General features: G+C 55.0%; 1 protein-coding gene across 5 annotated transcripts in view; it reads right to left on the reverse strand.

The window, feature by feature from the left end:
* The window catches only part of CROCC (ciliary rootlet coiled-coil, rootletin), a 61,541-nt gene that overhangs the window by 6,714 nt on the left and 39,104 nt on the right, over positions 1 to 15,723 (reverse strand). For 3 of the 5 annotated variants that reach the window (XM_049617988.1, XM_049617985.1, XM_049617984.1), the window contains 9 exons: positions 15,212 to 15,381; positions 13,245 to 13,424; positions 12,359 to 12,493; positions 11,896 to 12,039; positions 11,237 to 11,475; positions 10,376 to 10,535; positions 8,465 to 8,632; positions 6,420 to 6,792; positions 11 to 418 (listed from right to left, as the gene is read on the reverse strand). In XM_049617988.1, coding sequence (XP_049473945.1) covers positions 11 to 418; positions 6,420 to 6,792; positions 8,465 to 8,632; positions 10,376 to 10,535; positions 11,237 to 11,475; positions 11,896 to 12,039; positions 12,359 to 12,493; positions 13,245 to 13,424; positions 15,212 to 15,381 — 1,977 coding nt within the window. The remainder of the gene's footprint in view (positions 1 to 10; positions 419 to 6,419; positions 6,793 to 8,464; positions 8,633 to 10,375; positions 10,536 to 11,236; positions 11,476 to 11,895; positions 12,040 to 12,358; positions 12,494 to 13,244; positions 13,425 to 15,211; positions 15,382 to 15,723) is intronic. The other 2 variants (XM_049617987.1, XM_049617989.1) reach the window with 1 other exon arrangement.

The following is a 15,723-nucleotide window of genomic DNA, read 5'->3' on the forward strand; positions in this document are numbered from 1 at the left end:
TCAAACTCACCTTCCGCACCGTCGGCCACAGCCTTCTGCAGCTGCCTCGCCCGTGAGGTGGCACTGTCCCTCTCAGCCTCCATCTCAGCCAGCTGTCGACTCAGGACACCGGTCTGGGCCTGAAGCTCATCCTGCGGCCCCGACGTGGGGCGGGGGAGGAAGGGAAGACCCCTGTTCTGACACCTGCAGCCCCTCACAGGGCCCTCAGCCACCCGGTTCCCTACCCAGCGGCTCACACCCAGCCTCACCCGTTGCCTCTGGGCACTCCGCAGCTCCTGCAGGAACTCCCGGAGGGCCCCCCGTACCGCCTCCGGGTCCAGGTCTGGGGATGCCGGGGAGGTGGCAGGTCCTGGGGACGGTGGCTCGGACCCAGGGCTGCGTTCCAAGGGGCTGGGGCTGCTGAGCCCTTCGCCGCTTCCTGGGGGAGGCGGCATGCTTAGGGCTGCGGGAACCCGAGCCTCTCGGGCCTGGGTGGTGCCTGTGGGCTGCTCGCACCCCTCACCCCCCCCCCCCCCCCCGAGCTGCACCCAGCAGCTTGCAGGAGCTTCCCACCGCACGCTGGCCCTCACCTTCCTGCTTAACCCTTCCCTGGTCCCAGGCCCCTCAGAGTAAGCCCAACTTCCCTGCCGTCGTGCAGAGGCCCCGTTGCTCACCCTAGCACAGCCCTCTCACCTTTTACAAGCTGTCCATTCCACATGACCCTCGGCTCCCAAGTTCTAGAACATTCCCTCTTCCGGGACCAGGGCCTTCGTGCATGCTGTTCCCTTCTCTCCCCACGGCCTCTCTTTGCCTGGCCCCTTCCATTAGATCTGCTCCCCAGACGTGTCCCTGATCCCAGGCTGGGTCATGAGGCTCCAAGTTCTGCCTCCCCGCCCAGACCAGGGACACTGTGAGGGCTGCACACCCAGGACCCAGTCCAAGGGTGGACGTTCCACCACCTCAACATCTCCCTGCTTCCTATCTGCCAGGCACTGACCGCCTATCCCACCTTCACGATAATTCTCTGAGGAGTAAGAACCTTCACAGGCTGGATGCGCTCAAAGCAGTTAAGCGGGCTGCTTGGTCTCAAAGCTGGGAAGATCCCACAATGGCATTTAGAACCAGGCAGCCCTACTTCCAGGCAGAGAAATGAACTCTGTCTGCTTGAAGGGGCCAGAGGGGCGCACAGAGACAGGGCGCCACCTGGAGGTCAGCCTCGGAACCACAGGGCCCATAGCATCCTCCTGCCTTCGCAAGGGACACCTAAGCTGCCCCACAGCTCCGTCGACAGCCACAGGACCTGGAGCAGGATGTCTACCCACTGCCCCCAAGGGCCCCTACCACAGAGTGGCCCTCAAGGATTACTCAGGCGTGTCCTCTGTCCTCACGTCCTCACCTCCCACTCGTCTGTACCTGTTCACTGCCCTGTGCCTGCTGTCCCCTCGGTGTTCACAGGGGAACTGCCAGTCAGGCACTCGTCCCTCGTCCTCGCCCCTTACTTCCACTTGTCCCTTGTCCTCAGAGTCTCCTCTCCCACCCATCCTTCCCCCACCTACCACCTCCTCACCAGGGCTCTCCATTTCCCACACAAACACCCCTACCCCTGCCCTTGCTGTATCTTTAAAAATTTCTGGGGCGCCTGGGTGGCTCAGTAGGTTGAGCATCTGACTTCGGCTCAGGTCATGATCTCATGGTTTGCGAGTCCGAGCCCCGCATCGGGCTCGGTGCTGACAGCTCAGAGCCTGGAGCCTGCTTCGGATTCTGTGTCTCCCTCTCTCTCTGCCCCTCCCCTGCTTGCACTCTGTCTCTCTCTCTTAAAATTCTTTTTTAAATTTCTTTGCTGTGATAATATATATAACATACAATATGCTTTCCTAGCCATCTTTTTTTCAGGTTCTTAATTTTAATTAAATAACATTTAGTAACATTATGGTTAGCAGGGTGTGTGTGTGTGTGTGTGTGTGTGTGTGTGTGTGTGTCTTAAGAAATCCTTTCCTGTCCTAAAGCCGTAAGGATATTTTCCTACGTTGTCTTTTAAAAGCTACAGTTTTGCCTTTTGTATTTAATCTTCAAATCTACTTGGGAGTGCCTGGCTGGCTCAGTCAGAAGAGCATGCGACTCTTGACCTTGGGGTTGTGAGTTCAAGCCCCACAAGGGGTGTACAGATTACCTAAATAAATAAAAAACTTAAAAAAAATGCAGTGCATCTAACTGAAATTGATGTTTATCTAAAAGGTGATGGAAGGGTCTCTTTCTTTTTTATTTTTCTGTATGGATTCTCAATTATCCAAATACTTTTGGGACTTTTGGGAAAGCCCATCACAGATCAAGCTTCCAACACAGATCAGGTTTCTTTGGACATGCAGGTCTGGTCCTTGACCACACAGCCAGTGTTGGTCTCAGTGGCACAGCACCTGAATTACTAAAACTTTATATTAACTTTTATCTTTGGCAAGGCAAGCCCCTACCCCTAGCCATCTAGTTCTTTTTCTTCAAGAGTGAGTTGGCTTTCTTGGCCTTTGTTTTTCCATAGATGTTTTAGAATTGGCTTGTCAAGTTTCACACACACAGAAAGAATTTTGCCGAAATACCATTCAATCTATAGATGAATCTGGAAGAACTGACATCTTTATAATAGTGAATTTGTTGATACATACAATCATTTCTCCTATTTAGCTTTCTTTTAATGTCTCTCAACAACATTTATGGCTGTCTCCATAAAAGTCATATTAGATTAGAATTATTTTTTCCTTGGATAGTAGACCTTATCTGTAAAGTCATCTAGATCTGGTGTTTTCTTTGGGGGAGAGATTTCTTAGTGCCAGTATAAATGATATTTTATCAATTCTGCTGTTGGCAGTAAACAACAAACGTGTTCTGCTTCTGTTGATATAATAAAATATAATTAACTTTTGTATGTTGATCTTGTTTCCAGCAACCTTACTAAAGCTTCTTACTTGTTCTAACAATTTGTTGTAGCTTCTCCTGTATTTTTTTACAAATTTTTTAACGTTTATTTATTTTTGAGAGAGAGAGATAGAGCATGAGCAGGGGAGGGGCAGAGAGAGAGGGTGACACAGAATCCAAAGGAGGCTCCAGGCTCTGAGCTGTCAGCACAGAGCCCGACACGGGGCTCGAACTCACAAACCATGAGGTCATAACCGGAGCCAAAGTCAGATGCTTACCTGCCTGAGCCACCCAGGTGCCCCCTCCTGTATTTTCTACATAGAAAAATCACATGATCTGTAAATAGTGGCAGTTTTGTTTCTCCCTTCCTGAACCTTAAAACATTAATTCTATGTTTCTTACCATAGTGTACTGGCTAGGACCTTTGAGACTTCCAGTACAATATTAAATACAGGAGTCAAATGTAATATTTGCTGTAGGGTTTTGGAGAACTAGTTTATCAGCTAAGGAAACCTTTTTCTAGTTTTCCAAGAGTTTGGATCATAACTGTATGTTGCATTTTATCAAATGCTTTTTCTACATCCATTTTGGTGGCCTTTTTTTTTTTTTTTTAATTTTTAACGTTTATTTATTATTGAGAGACAGAGCGTGAGCAGGGGAGGGGCAGAGAGAGAGGGAGACACAGAATCGGAAGCAGGCTCCAGGCTCCGAGCTGTCAGCACAGAGCCCGATGCAGGGCTCGAACGCACAAACCACAAGATCATGACCTGAGCAGAAGTCAGACACTTAACCGACTGAGCCACCCAGGCGCCCCAATGTGGCCTTTCTAACCAATTATATTCACATTGTTATGTGACCATCACCACTATCTGTTCCCAAATCTTCCATCATACCTATTTTGGGTTGAACTATGCCCCCCCAAAATTCATTAGTTGAAGCTCCAACCCCTGGCACGTCAGAATTGAATTTATTTGGGAGTAACCTTCTTGGAGACGTAATTAGTTAAGAGGAGGTCATAGTGGGGATGCCTGGGTGGCTCAGTCAGTTAAGCACTTGGTTTCAGCTCAGGTCATGATCTCAGTTTGTGGCTTCTAGCCCCGTATTGGGCTTTGCACTGACAGTGTGGAGCCTGCCTGGAATTCTCTCTTTCCCTCTCTCTCTACCCCTCCCCTGCTCTCCCTCTCGCTAAAAAAAAAAAAAAAAAAAAAAAGACAAGGTCATAGTTGAGTATGGTGAGCCCCTAATCCAGTATTATTGGTATCCTAACACAAAGGGGGAATTTGGATACACACACAAGAAGGCCAAGTGAAGCTTGGGTCCTGCTGCCACAAGCCTAGGAACTACAGGCAGCCAGGAGAGAGGCCTGGAACAGATCCTTCCCTAGAGACTTCAGAAGGAGCATGGTCCCACTGACACCTTAATCTGGGACTCTGGCCTTCAGAACAGGGAGACACAGACTGAAGTTTAAGGTACTTTGTTTTACAGCCCCAGAAAACTGACAGATAAGGCCTCAAACAGAAACTCTGTGCCCACTAAGCAGTAACTCCCAAGTGTCCCCTGCCCCCAGTCCCTAGTGACCTCTAATCTACTTCCTACCTCTATACATGTGTCTCTTCTAGGTATTTCCCGCAAGCGTCCCTTTGGGACTGCCTTTTCACTTAGCATAATATTGTCGAGGCTCATCCCTGTTGTAACACGGATCAGAATAGCATTGCTTTGTAAGGCTGAATAATATTCCTTTGTGTGGCCACGACACATTTTGTTTATCTACTCATCTGTCGATGGACACGGGTCGATTCCACCTTTTATGATGCTCTGAATGGTTGGTGTACGCATATCTGTTCAAGGCCCCTTTTTCAGTTCTTTTGGTTATATATCTAGGGGTAGAATTGTTGGGGCACATGGTAATTCTAAGGTTTGTTTTTTTTTTTAACCGCTTATTTTTCAGAGAGAGACCGAGCACGAGCAGGGGAGGGGCAGAGAGAGAGGGAGACACGAAATCCGCAGCAGGCTCCAGACTCTGAGCCATCAGCACAGAGCCCGACGTGGGGCTCGAACTCACGAACCGCGAGATCGTGACCTGAGCGGAAGTTGGATGCTTAACCGACTGAGCCACTCAGGCAGCCAGTGAATCTAAGTGTTTTGACGAACTGCCAAACTGTTTTCCACAGCAGCTGTGCTGTTTTACATTCTCACCAGCAATGTCCTTGAATGCATTTGTCCTTGCCTATTCTCCAGCCCTTACTACCACCCAGAACATTCTCTATTTCATCTCTATATCACATTTATTGTCTGCTCCTCTCCCTAGACTAGAAACTCCCTAAGCGCAGAAACGCTAGTCAGTTTGTTTACTGCTCCATCCCATAGTGAAGCTGTCTTTAGCACCCAGCCAGCGCTTAATAAGTATTCCATAACTGATCGAATGTGATCCAGGGGTTAAATCTGGATTTGAAGAGGCAACAACTCAGTATCCCATAGTGAATTGCCCACAGTGCTAAGATTCCAGAGGTTCTATTCTAGGCCCTAGGAGTCAAGATAGAATTATGTCAGGCTGAGACAAGGATGCTCTCCAAAGGTGTGCTCACCCCTGCTATAGCACAGCGCTGACCTTCCCGGAGTCATCCACGGGGCCCTGGGAACAAATGGGACTGGAACGATTTCTGAAGGAGTTGCTGGAAGAGGTTTTAGGCCGGGTAGGTAACTGTCTGGCTGTGATGCTGGGGTCACAAGTCTAGTGTGGCGGGGTATCAAGCTAGGGGTGGGAGACTGATGGAGAGAGGGAGTGAGGATCAATTATACAGGACGGAGCCTCAAAGTCTCAGAGGAGTCAGGGGCATTAAGAACAAGCACCATCAGGCGCGCCTGGATGGCTCAGTCGGTTGAGCGTTGGACTTCAGCTCAGGTCATGATCTCACAGTTCCTGGGTTCAAGCCCCGCGTCCAGCTCTGTGCTGACAGCTCAAAGCCTGGAGCCTGCTTCGGATTCTGTCTCCCTCTCTCTCTGACCCCTCCCCCACTCTCTCTCTGAAAAACAAACACTTTAAAAAAAAAAAAAAAAAAAAGGGGCGCCTGGGTGGCTCAGTCGGTTAAGCGGCCGACTTCGGCTCAGGTCACCATCTCGCGGTCCAGGAGTTCGAGCCCCGCGTCGGGCTCTGTGCTGACAGCTCAGAGCCTGGAGCCTGTTTCAGATTCTGTGTCTCCCTCTCTCTGACCCTTCCCCGTTCATGCTCTGTCTCTCTCTGTCTCAAAAATAAATAAACGTTAAAAAAAAAATTAAAAAAAAAAAAAAAAAAAGCACCAGCACCTCCTTTAAAAATGAAGCAACCAGAGGAACACAAATCAGCGAAGGGGAAGAGCCTGGGCAGACTCCCCAGAGGGAAGGAAAGTGATATGGGGCGGGATTGAGACTGGTCCCTTAAAGGAGAGGCATGGCCCAGACAGCAGCCCGCTCTCAGGCGGAGCCGACCTAACCGGGGGCGTGGCCAGAGTGAAGCCCGCCCACCGCCCCGCCCTTTCCCTCGTGGCTCCACTCACCTCCAGCGGGCGCGCCCCGGGTCGGCGAGCCAGGCGAGGGCAGCGGGGCCGGGCTGGGAGTGCGCCCGAGGCCCAGGCCCCGACGCAGAGCTGAGCGCAGGCCGCCCAGCTGGGTCTCGGCTGCGCGCCGCTGCGCCTCCACGCGGGCCAGCTCGGCCTCCAGGCCTTGCGCCCGGCCCTCGGCCGCGCTCAGCCGCAGCCCCAGCTCCGCGGCTTCGGCCCGCACCGCCTCCAGCTTCAGCTCCAAGCTGCGGGCGTGGTCCAGCTGCAGCTTCTCGGCGCCGCGTGCCTCCTCCAGGGAGGCCAGCAGGCCTCGCTCGCGGGCCCTGAACTCGCCCTCCTGTTCCTGCAGCTTCCTCTGGGCTCCCTGGAGCTGGGTCGGGCAATGCCGGGAGGTGGGGGTCAGCAAGGCCACCCCCAACCCGACGCCCCGCCTCCCAGGCCCAGCCTGGAGCCCACCCACCCAAGAGTGGCTGGCACACCATCTGCTTCTTTAGTGGCCTCCACCCAGGCAGTTTGTGCGGGAATATCCGCGGGAAAGTGGGAATTAACTACTAGAATCTTTTTTTCTCTTCTTTCTGTGTACATGCCTTGTAGTATATACAATTTATTAGTAATAAACTAACAGCCCACACTTCCCTGGACAGGACTTATCAGTGCCAGGGACTAAGTACTTTCCCCAAAAAACTTTACCACCATGAATCATCTCCATTTTACAAGGGAGGAAACTGAGGCACAGAGCAGCTGTGCCAAGGCCAAACTGCTAGTAAGCTCGGAGCCAGGATTCAAAGCCAAGCACAGTAGCTCCAGTGGCCGTTTTCTTTCTTTTTCCTTCTTTTTCTTCCTTCCTTCCTTCTTTCTTATGTTTTTAATGTTTATTTATTTATTTATTTAAAAAAATTTTTTTTTAACGTTTATTTATTTTTGAGAGAGAGAGACACACAGCATGAACGGGGGAGGGTCCGAGAGAGAGGGAGACACAGAATCTGAAACAGGCTCCAGGCTCTGCACGGTCAGCACAGAGCCCGACGCGGGGCTCGAACCCACGGACAGCGAGATCATGACCTGAGCCGAAGTCGGCCGCCCAACCGACTGAGCCACCCAGGCGCCCCTAATGTTTATTTATTTTTTGAGAGAGAGATTGACAGAGTGTGAGCGAGTGTGAGCAGGGGAGGGGCAGAGAGAGAGGGAGACACAGAATCCGAAGCAGGCTCCAGGCCCTGAGCTGTCAGCACAGAGCCTGACACGGGGCTTGAACCCACAAACTGTGAGATCATGACCTGAGCTGAAGTCGGACGCTCAACCAACTGGGCCACCCAGGCGCCCCTCCAGTGGCTGTTCTTTCAACCATTAGGCTGTACTGTCTCTCAGTGCACATAACTTATCAATAAATCACACAATGAGGCATGTACTAAAAAATTATTTTCTGATGAAGTGCATGATCCCACACACCCCCCTCTGGTTTAGAGGATAAATCAACCACTCACAGCCATCAGTTTCACTAGAAACCGCCATTCACAGAGCCCCTGGATGCCAGGACTTATGCTAGGGCCCCCAGCCCATCAGTGCTCTGAACCACAGAGAGGTTAAGTGATTTAGTCAAGGTCACACAGTAGATGCACTAAGGTGAAAACAGCCAGAAAAGCAGAATGGAAAGAGTATAGGCTTGGGAGTCAGACAGACCTGGGTGGCTGTGTGATCTTGAATAGACCCCTTGACCTCTCTGAGCCTAAGTGTCTGGTTCTCTGTGAAAAATGGGGTAAGAGAGCCTGCCTCATTAGGCTGCTGAGAGAATCAAACAAGCTTATGTCTACAGAGCTCCCCCTACCCCCCTCACCCCTGCTACACAGTTCCCGCAGCTGTTATTACTATTATACCTGGAGAAGAATCTCAAGGAGTGGAGGACAGGAACGAGTCCTCGGGAGTGATGTCTCAGAATGACTCCAGCACTGGAGTCCCCACCCGCTTCTTGACGGGTGGGGGAGGAAACCCAGGGCACCCCCGCAACTGCCTCCTAAGACCCTCCCCATCCACACCCGAGTTACCTCCTGCCGAATGGCCTCCAGGCTGGCCTCGCCCTTCAGCAGCTTCTGTCGGAGGCCCAGGGCCTCCCGCCGGCCCTCCTTTTCTGCCCGCTCGCCCAGGGCCAGGCGGCCCTGCAGCTCCACCAGCTCCCGGCCCAGCCTGGTGTTCTCACCGTCCAGCACCTTCATCTGTGAGAGACAGCAGACAGGTAGGACCCAGCATCCATTCTCGGCATCCACAGCCCCTTCTAGCCCAGGGTGGCGAGGGCCCGCTCAACTCTGCCCCTATACCTTGTCCTGTCCAGGCACAGGGAGCACTCAGGACCCAGCGCTCCAGGGACACAGACATTGAACACCACCTCGAATCCACAGGGGACCTGCTTCAGATAACTTCACCGAGCTCCAGCCATGCCAGGCACCTGGACACCAACCACCTCCATTTATTGCCTCACTGCAACTACTTATCATGGGGCGTGCTGGACCCACATCAGAAAAGGAATTCTGGGGGCGCCTGGGTGGCGCAGTCGGTTAAGAGTCCGACTCCAGCCAGGTCACGATCTCGCGGTCCATGAGTTCGAGCCCCGCGTCAGGCTCTGGGCTGATGGCTCGGAGCCTGGAGCCTGTTTCCGATTCTGTGTCTCCCTCTCTCTCTGCCCCTCCCCCGTTCATGCTCTGTCTCTCTCTGTCCCAAAAAAAAAAAAAAAAAAAAAAAAAAAAAAAAAAAGAAAAGGAATTCTGCAGGGCAGGAAGCACAGGCCTCCTGGTCACCTTCCTCTACAGTGATGCCTGACCTACGGAGTGCTTACCACGTGTCCACATCTGTTCTAAGCGTTTCGATTGTACGAACTCATTTAGTCTCACATAACTGTCTATAGGGCAGGTACTGACATTATCCTTATTCAATAGATAATGGAGCCTAGAGAGGAGAAGTGACTTGCTCAAAGGCACACAGCCCACAAGCAGCAGACCGGGATTTAATCTCAGATGAGCGGAATACAAAGGTATGTTCTAAGCCCCCATTTCCCCACAGGAGCAGGTGGGGGGTAAGGCCCATCTACCCCATGCCGCTAGAGTGAGGGGGCTGCATGCACAACACCCAGCAAGAGCCTGGCACATAAATGTGACTTCCTTTCAGACACTCCTGTGGCTTCCCAGGACTTCAACCCAACAGGAAGGCGCCCGAAGCGGTAAAGGGGGGGCCCTGGTGGGAGATGAAGAGAGTTTGGTAGTCACGCTGTGATATCTCTGGACGAGGTAGAGCCTAGGAGCCAAATGGGGCTCTTGCCTGTTCTGTAAGTCTTCTGGGAAAGCCTGAGCCAAGGACGGTTTTTACATGTTTGTAAACAGTTGGACATGGTTCATTTTGAAATGGTGGAAAGAAAATCCAAGAACAGGGGCGCCTGAGTGGCTCAGTCGGTTAAGCGTCCGACTTCGGCTCAGGTCATGATCTCACGGTTCGTGAGTTCGAGCCCCGCGTCAGGCTCTGGGCTGACGGCTCAGGGCCTGGAGCCCCCCTCGGGTTCTGTGTCTCCCTCTGTCTGCCCCTCCGCTGTTTGCACTCTGTCTCTTGCGTCGTCTCAAAGATAAATAAACGTTAAAAAAAAAATTTTTTTTTTAAATCCAGGAATATTACGTCTTAACACGCGAAGAATGATATAAAATCGAATTTCGGTGCCCGTCAACAAAGTGTTCATGGAACACGCGCCCACACGCGTACGTACTGTGTCGGGCTGCTTTCTCGCTCTGTTGGCAGAGCTGAGTAATCGCGACAGAGACCGTATGGCCCGTAGAGCTGGAAATAGTTACTGCGGGCTCTTTACAAGTGTTCGCCAGCTCCCGATCCCTCTCACAGGGTCTACGCCTTCTGTTGTTCGTGGATTCCTCTGAGATTTGCACAAGGGGCAGCACGCGGCAAGGGCCCGGGGCGGGTACCTGCCGCCGGAGCTCCTGCAGCTCCCGGCGGGCCTCCAGCCGCGAGCGCTCCACCTCCTGCAGTCCGGCCCGCAGCTCCTCGGCCTCCCTGCCCGCGGCCACCCGGGCCTCCGCGAGGAGCACCAGCTTCTGCTCCCTGTCCTCGTTGGCAAGCTTCAAGCTGGAGTGGGGGGGAGGAGGCAGAGGGCAGAGGGCAGAGGTCAGCGGCAGCCACGGGTCCCGGGAAGAGTGCAGGGTGGGGATCTACACAGAAGCCTGTTCTCCTCGGGGGCCTGGGTGGCTCAGTGGGTGAAGTGTCCGACTCCCGTTTCGGCTCAGGTCACGATCTCGTGGTTCGTGAGTTCAAGCCCCGCGTCAGGCTCTGCGCTGACAGTGAGGCGCCTGCTTGGATTCTCTCTCTCCCCCTCTCTCTGCCCCTCTTCTGCTTGCTCTGTCTCTCAAAATAAATAAATAAACTTTAAAAAAAAAAAAAAAAAGTCTGTTTCCCTAATCCCTGGAGTTGGTCGGACTGGCTCTTGGCCTAGAGGTGCCCCAAGTGTTACTTGCCCCTCATGAGCTAAGCCCTGTGGGGCCGGGGGCCAGGCCCGAGGCTGCCAGAGGCCAACAGGTGACTCCAGGGTTGGGGCTAGTCTCCAGGGTGACACCAGCAGGTGGGGTCAGCTGCTACCTTTCCCCTTCTTTCAGATGGGAAAATTGCCTAAAACCACCCACGTGGCCAGCTGTGGTTCAAGGGCACAGACTCCCCATCTGTGTGATTTCCCCAGAACCCTGGGGGTGAAGTCAGCTTCCAGGGACGTGATCCAGGGTGAAGGATGGGCCCGGTGAAGGACCGAGCTGGCCCCTGCCCCCACGTTGCCCCACCTGATCCGTTCGCTCTCAGCCTTCTTCACGGCCGCCCGCAGCTCCTCGTTGGAACGCCGCAGGGCCTCGCGCTCCTTGACGCCCTCACCCAGGCTGCGCCGCAGCTCGCTGGCCTCCTGGCGCTGGGCCTCACGGCCATCCTGACTGTCTCGCACCTTGCGCTGGGCCTCGAGCAGCTCCCGCCGCAACCCGTCACGGGCGTCCTCCAGCAGGCGCAGCTGCGTCCGAAGCTCTTCTGCCTGCGAGGGTGCCAGGTTGTCACGGGACAGGGTACGGGCCCTGCCGGAGCCAGCACTTGGCAGAAGCCAGCCCGCACCTGTATCCCCGGCCACAGGCACCTGCCCCGCGGCTCTGCAGCGACTCAGACCACAGGTGTGAGTTCTGATTCGGGGGCAGAGCGTGCTGGAGTTAGTGGTGTCTGGGCCTGAAATAATCATCCACCAGGATCTTTCTACGGAGGGACACCAAGAGGGCAGGGACCCCACCAGTGCCGAGTCCCAGACAGATACAACGAGCGCTTAATAAAGGCTTACCGCCTCCTTTCTACATTGGCTGTTCGCTCGTTCTCAAATGCAGGGACAAACCTTACATGTTCTTCTGGGCCCCTAGGGGGCCAGGCCCCCCGCGGCATTTAGGGTGTGCTGCCCGGAACGGCTCACCTCGCGCATGGAGGACTCCCGCTGCCTGTCCAGGTTTCGGGCCTGTTCTTGCAGCCTCTTGGCCTCCTGGGCGTGGGCTGCGGCAGCCTCCTCAAGCTGGGCCCGTAGGTCCCGCAGCTCGGACGTCAGCGCGTTCACGGTGCTCTAGGACAGACAGGACTCCTCAGACTTGGTGCCCCCGTCCCCCTCCCCTGGCTGTTTCCAGGAGGGTCGGCTCCAAACGTGGCCCTTCCCGCGGGCCTGCCACACCGTCTGCTGATCCCTTGATGCCCAGTGAGTGCTGTGCCCACAGCCGCTCTCTCCCTCAGACTAGGATTCACCGGGCAGAGTTGTGCCACCTCCCTCTCGTGGGGGACCCCACGGAGGGGCTGAAGCTCCCCCCACAGCCTGGGAGAGGGGGCCCCTCCAAGCAGGGTCGTGCCTCCTGGCTCGGATGGAGGCCCACCTGCCTGGCCTGCCCTACCCGGTCCTGCTCCTGCCGGCTCTGGGCGTCTCTCTTGTGCCGCTCCAAATCCAGGGAGACGGCGGCCAGGCTGTGCTGTGTACCCATCAGCTTCTCCGACAACGCCGTCTTCTCGGACTCCTTCAGGGACAGGGCCTGGGCAGAGGCGGGGAGCAAAGGGCTTGGGGGCTCGGCTGGTCATGGGGGCACGCTTGGGCCCTTCCCCGACCCTGCCCTGGGAAATGTGCCCCCTGGGGGCTCAGTGCCTTGTCTGGGTCACCACAGGTGGACCCGGGGCAGCGGTGCGGACTCACCCCCTCCGTAGCCCCCGAAAAGGGCACGACCGCCATAACAGCAAGTCTGGACGTGGACACAACTTAGAAATCCTGCCAACTTCCCACGGTAATCCTGGCCCTTCGTTATTCCCCTTTTACAGATGAGGAAAGGGACTCAAAGAGGCAGAGTGGCTTGCTCAGAGTGACACAGCCAGTAAGGACAGGCCTGTCTCCTTTACGGTATGGGAAAGTCAGGAGTTAGCGCTTTTGAGGAGGGTTCAGCTGCTACACGTGGGCAACGCAGCGACCGCTCAGAAGGCAGCCCCGGGGACACCACGGCCAGCCTGGAGTGGCAGAAGGGAGGGCAGACTGTGGGTCAGCTTTCTGGGACCCAGTGCTCACAGTGCCACGAATGTGACAGCCGCTCCGGGAGTTCCCAGGCACGGCTCACTGAACGCGGTCTCAGCAATGTTTCACACACACCCCTGAAGTCCCCCCATCCTGCAGGTGAGGAAACTGAGACCCAGAGAGGGACTCCTAGCTCCCAGCTGCTGAGCGGCTGAACAGGGACCAGCCCCGGGAGAACAGGGGCCCCTGGGGCAGCAGCGGAGGCCACCCCAGGGCTCACGAACCTGCTGCTTCTCGCTCTCGGCCAGGAGGAGGCCCTCGTCACGCTCCTGCTGCAGGGCGGCGATCTCCTCGCTCAGCTCTTCCTTCTCTGCCTCCAGCCGTGCCAACAGCTCCTCTCGCTCCCGGTGCATCTGACCCTGCAGCTGGGCCCGCTCGGCCTCCAGCTCCCGCCACGCTGCCTCCTGCGGGCCAGGCCCCGGGCACGTGTGACCCGCAAGGCTGGACTCAGGCGGCCCCTCACCGACCTCAGGCCAGCGAGAGCCACTCGTAGCCCAGAACCTGAGCGGCAGGGCAGGCCACCAGGCAACTACAAGGTGGGGTGAATGATAAGGGCTGTGACGGGGGTCGCGCCGGGGCTGTGTGCGCCCCAGGGAGGGGCAGGAGCCTGGCCCGGGGGCCAGAGAACACTTCCCAAAGGACAGATGAGCCGCAGTCCCGTCAGGTCAAGAGAGAAACAGAACCCCAAACCCAGAGTCCAGCCCCGGGCCCGGAGGAAAGAGAAAACCCGACACACTGTATCTAAGGTCACTGGAGCTTGAACTACGAGGGGGACATGCATCAGAGCCATGGGCAGCGGCCAGGCCAGACCAGGCCCTGTGGGCTGTAGAGAGGGGTGGGCTGATTCTGAGAAGAGTCGGGGCAAGCCAGGGATGAGCTGGATCGAGGGGCGGTTTGGAAGCTGTGGAAGAGGGATGGGGATCGGGGCTGAGGTAGTGAGGGGCGGGGTGGGCTGTGGGGAGCAAAGGGGGTCTGGGAATGGCAGAGCAGCCCGACAGAAGAGAACAGATGCGGTGATGTTAAGAGGCCAAACCAGAAGGCACAGGAGGAGTCAGAGAGGACACAGGAGTCTGGCGCCCTGGGGACTGGGTGGATGGGTGAGTAGGTAGAACCCACAGGCAAAGAAAGAACGGCCCCCTGGTGGTCCCAGGCGGGTACTTGGCCCCAGCAGTAGGCCCTAGCAACCTTGCGAGAAGTAGGCCCAGGTGCCCCTTCTTCAAATCTTTGCTGCCCCCTGCTGGAGAAGGGAAATACTATCCACCCAAATCTAAGACGACTGACTCTAGGCGTGATGGGGTGGCCCCTGAAGTCATAAAGCAACAGCCTGAACTGCTGAGAGACGCAGCCCTGTCCAACACGGGGCTCTGGACAGTATCTTAGGGCCATGGTAATAACAATCAGTGTTTATGGAGCACTTATGAACTGCCAGTCATTATTCCAAACCTTTTTATGGATTATCTCACCTCACCTTCACAATACTCTATACTATCATTATCCCCATCGTTACAGTTGCCTACTGAGGCCGTAGGCAACCTAACCAATATATGACCAAGATCAGGTCCAAACCCAGGCAAAGAAACTCTAGAACCAGTGCTCTTAGATAGCTCTGTTTGGTCTTCTGGTGACCTGGCTCTTTGCCTAAGTGCTCAGGTCCCAGAGTGGTCTTTCGTATGCAAACAGCACTTCTTAGCAAATGAAAGTGTTTTCCAGGGGTGCTTAGGTGGCTCAGTCTGTTAAGCTAAGCTTTAAGCGTCTGACATCAGCTCAGGTCATGATCTCAAGGTTGGTTTGTGAGTGAGTTCGAGCTCCGCATCAGATTCTGCACTGATGGTGCAGAGCCTGCTTGAGATCTTCTCTCTTCTCTCTCTCTGCCTCTCCCCCACTTGCACACGCGCTCTCACTCTCTCTCTCAAAATAAATAAATAAACTTAAAAAAAAAAAGTGCTTTCCTACTATACATTAGATCAGCGTTTCCCAAATCTGGCTGAACCAGATTTGGGGCCTGGGAATCTGCATGTTTGATAAGGCATCCCCAGTGGATCCTCACAGGTGCCCTCAGGGCCCCTGGGACAGGGATGAGGTTCCGTTTCACAGATTTGGAGACTGATGCAGAGTGAGAAGGGTGAGTTGCCTGAGGTCACAGAGGAGACACCGGTTCAGAGCCCCGCCTGCCCCAACCAGCTGCCCGAACCTTCTCTCGCTGGAGTCGTTGCAAGTCCTCCTCATGGGCGGCCCGCTGCTCCCGCAGAGAGGCCTGGGCTTCCCGCTCAGCCTGCACCAGCTTCTGGGCCATCAGCTCCTTGTCCAGAGCCACCTTCTCCTCTGTAGTTGTCATCTGTTGCCGTAGGCCCACCAGCTCCCCTGCACAGGAAGGGACAGCCTTGGGTCAGAACCTCCCCATGGGCCAGCAGACTCAAACCTGATGAGCCACGTGGGCAAGTTCCCAGATGATCGAGGGTCCCCCTGGGATCTAGGCTGAGTTCCCTTGGAGAAGCTCCCTGCTCTCTCTGGGCCTCAGTTTCCCCATCTGCCACATGAGTCTATTGGCCCTGTCTCCCTCCCTGTCGACTGCGAATGGCATCAAAGAAATGAAACGACATGAGGAAGACCTCCCTCCCCCAAATGGGGAGGTTAGCAAAATGGGGTTAGCAATAATGGGGTTGACTGATTTATTGACTGAATGCTTACAAGGGGTCAAACTCC

Source organism: Panthera uncia (genome assembly GCF_023721935.1).
Source record: "Panthera uncia isolate 11264 chromosome C1 unlocalized genomic scaffold, Puncia_PCG_1.0 HiC_scaffold_4, whole genome shotgun sequence".
NCBI classification, from domain to species: domain Eukaryota; kingdom Metazoa; phylum Chordata; class Mammalia; order Carnivora; family Felidae; genus Panthera; species Panthera uncia.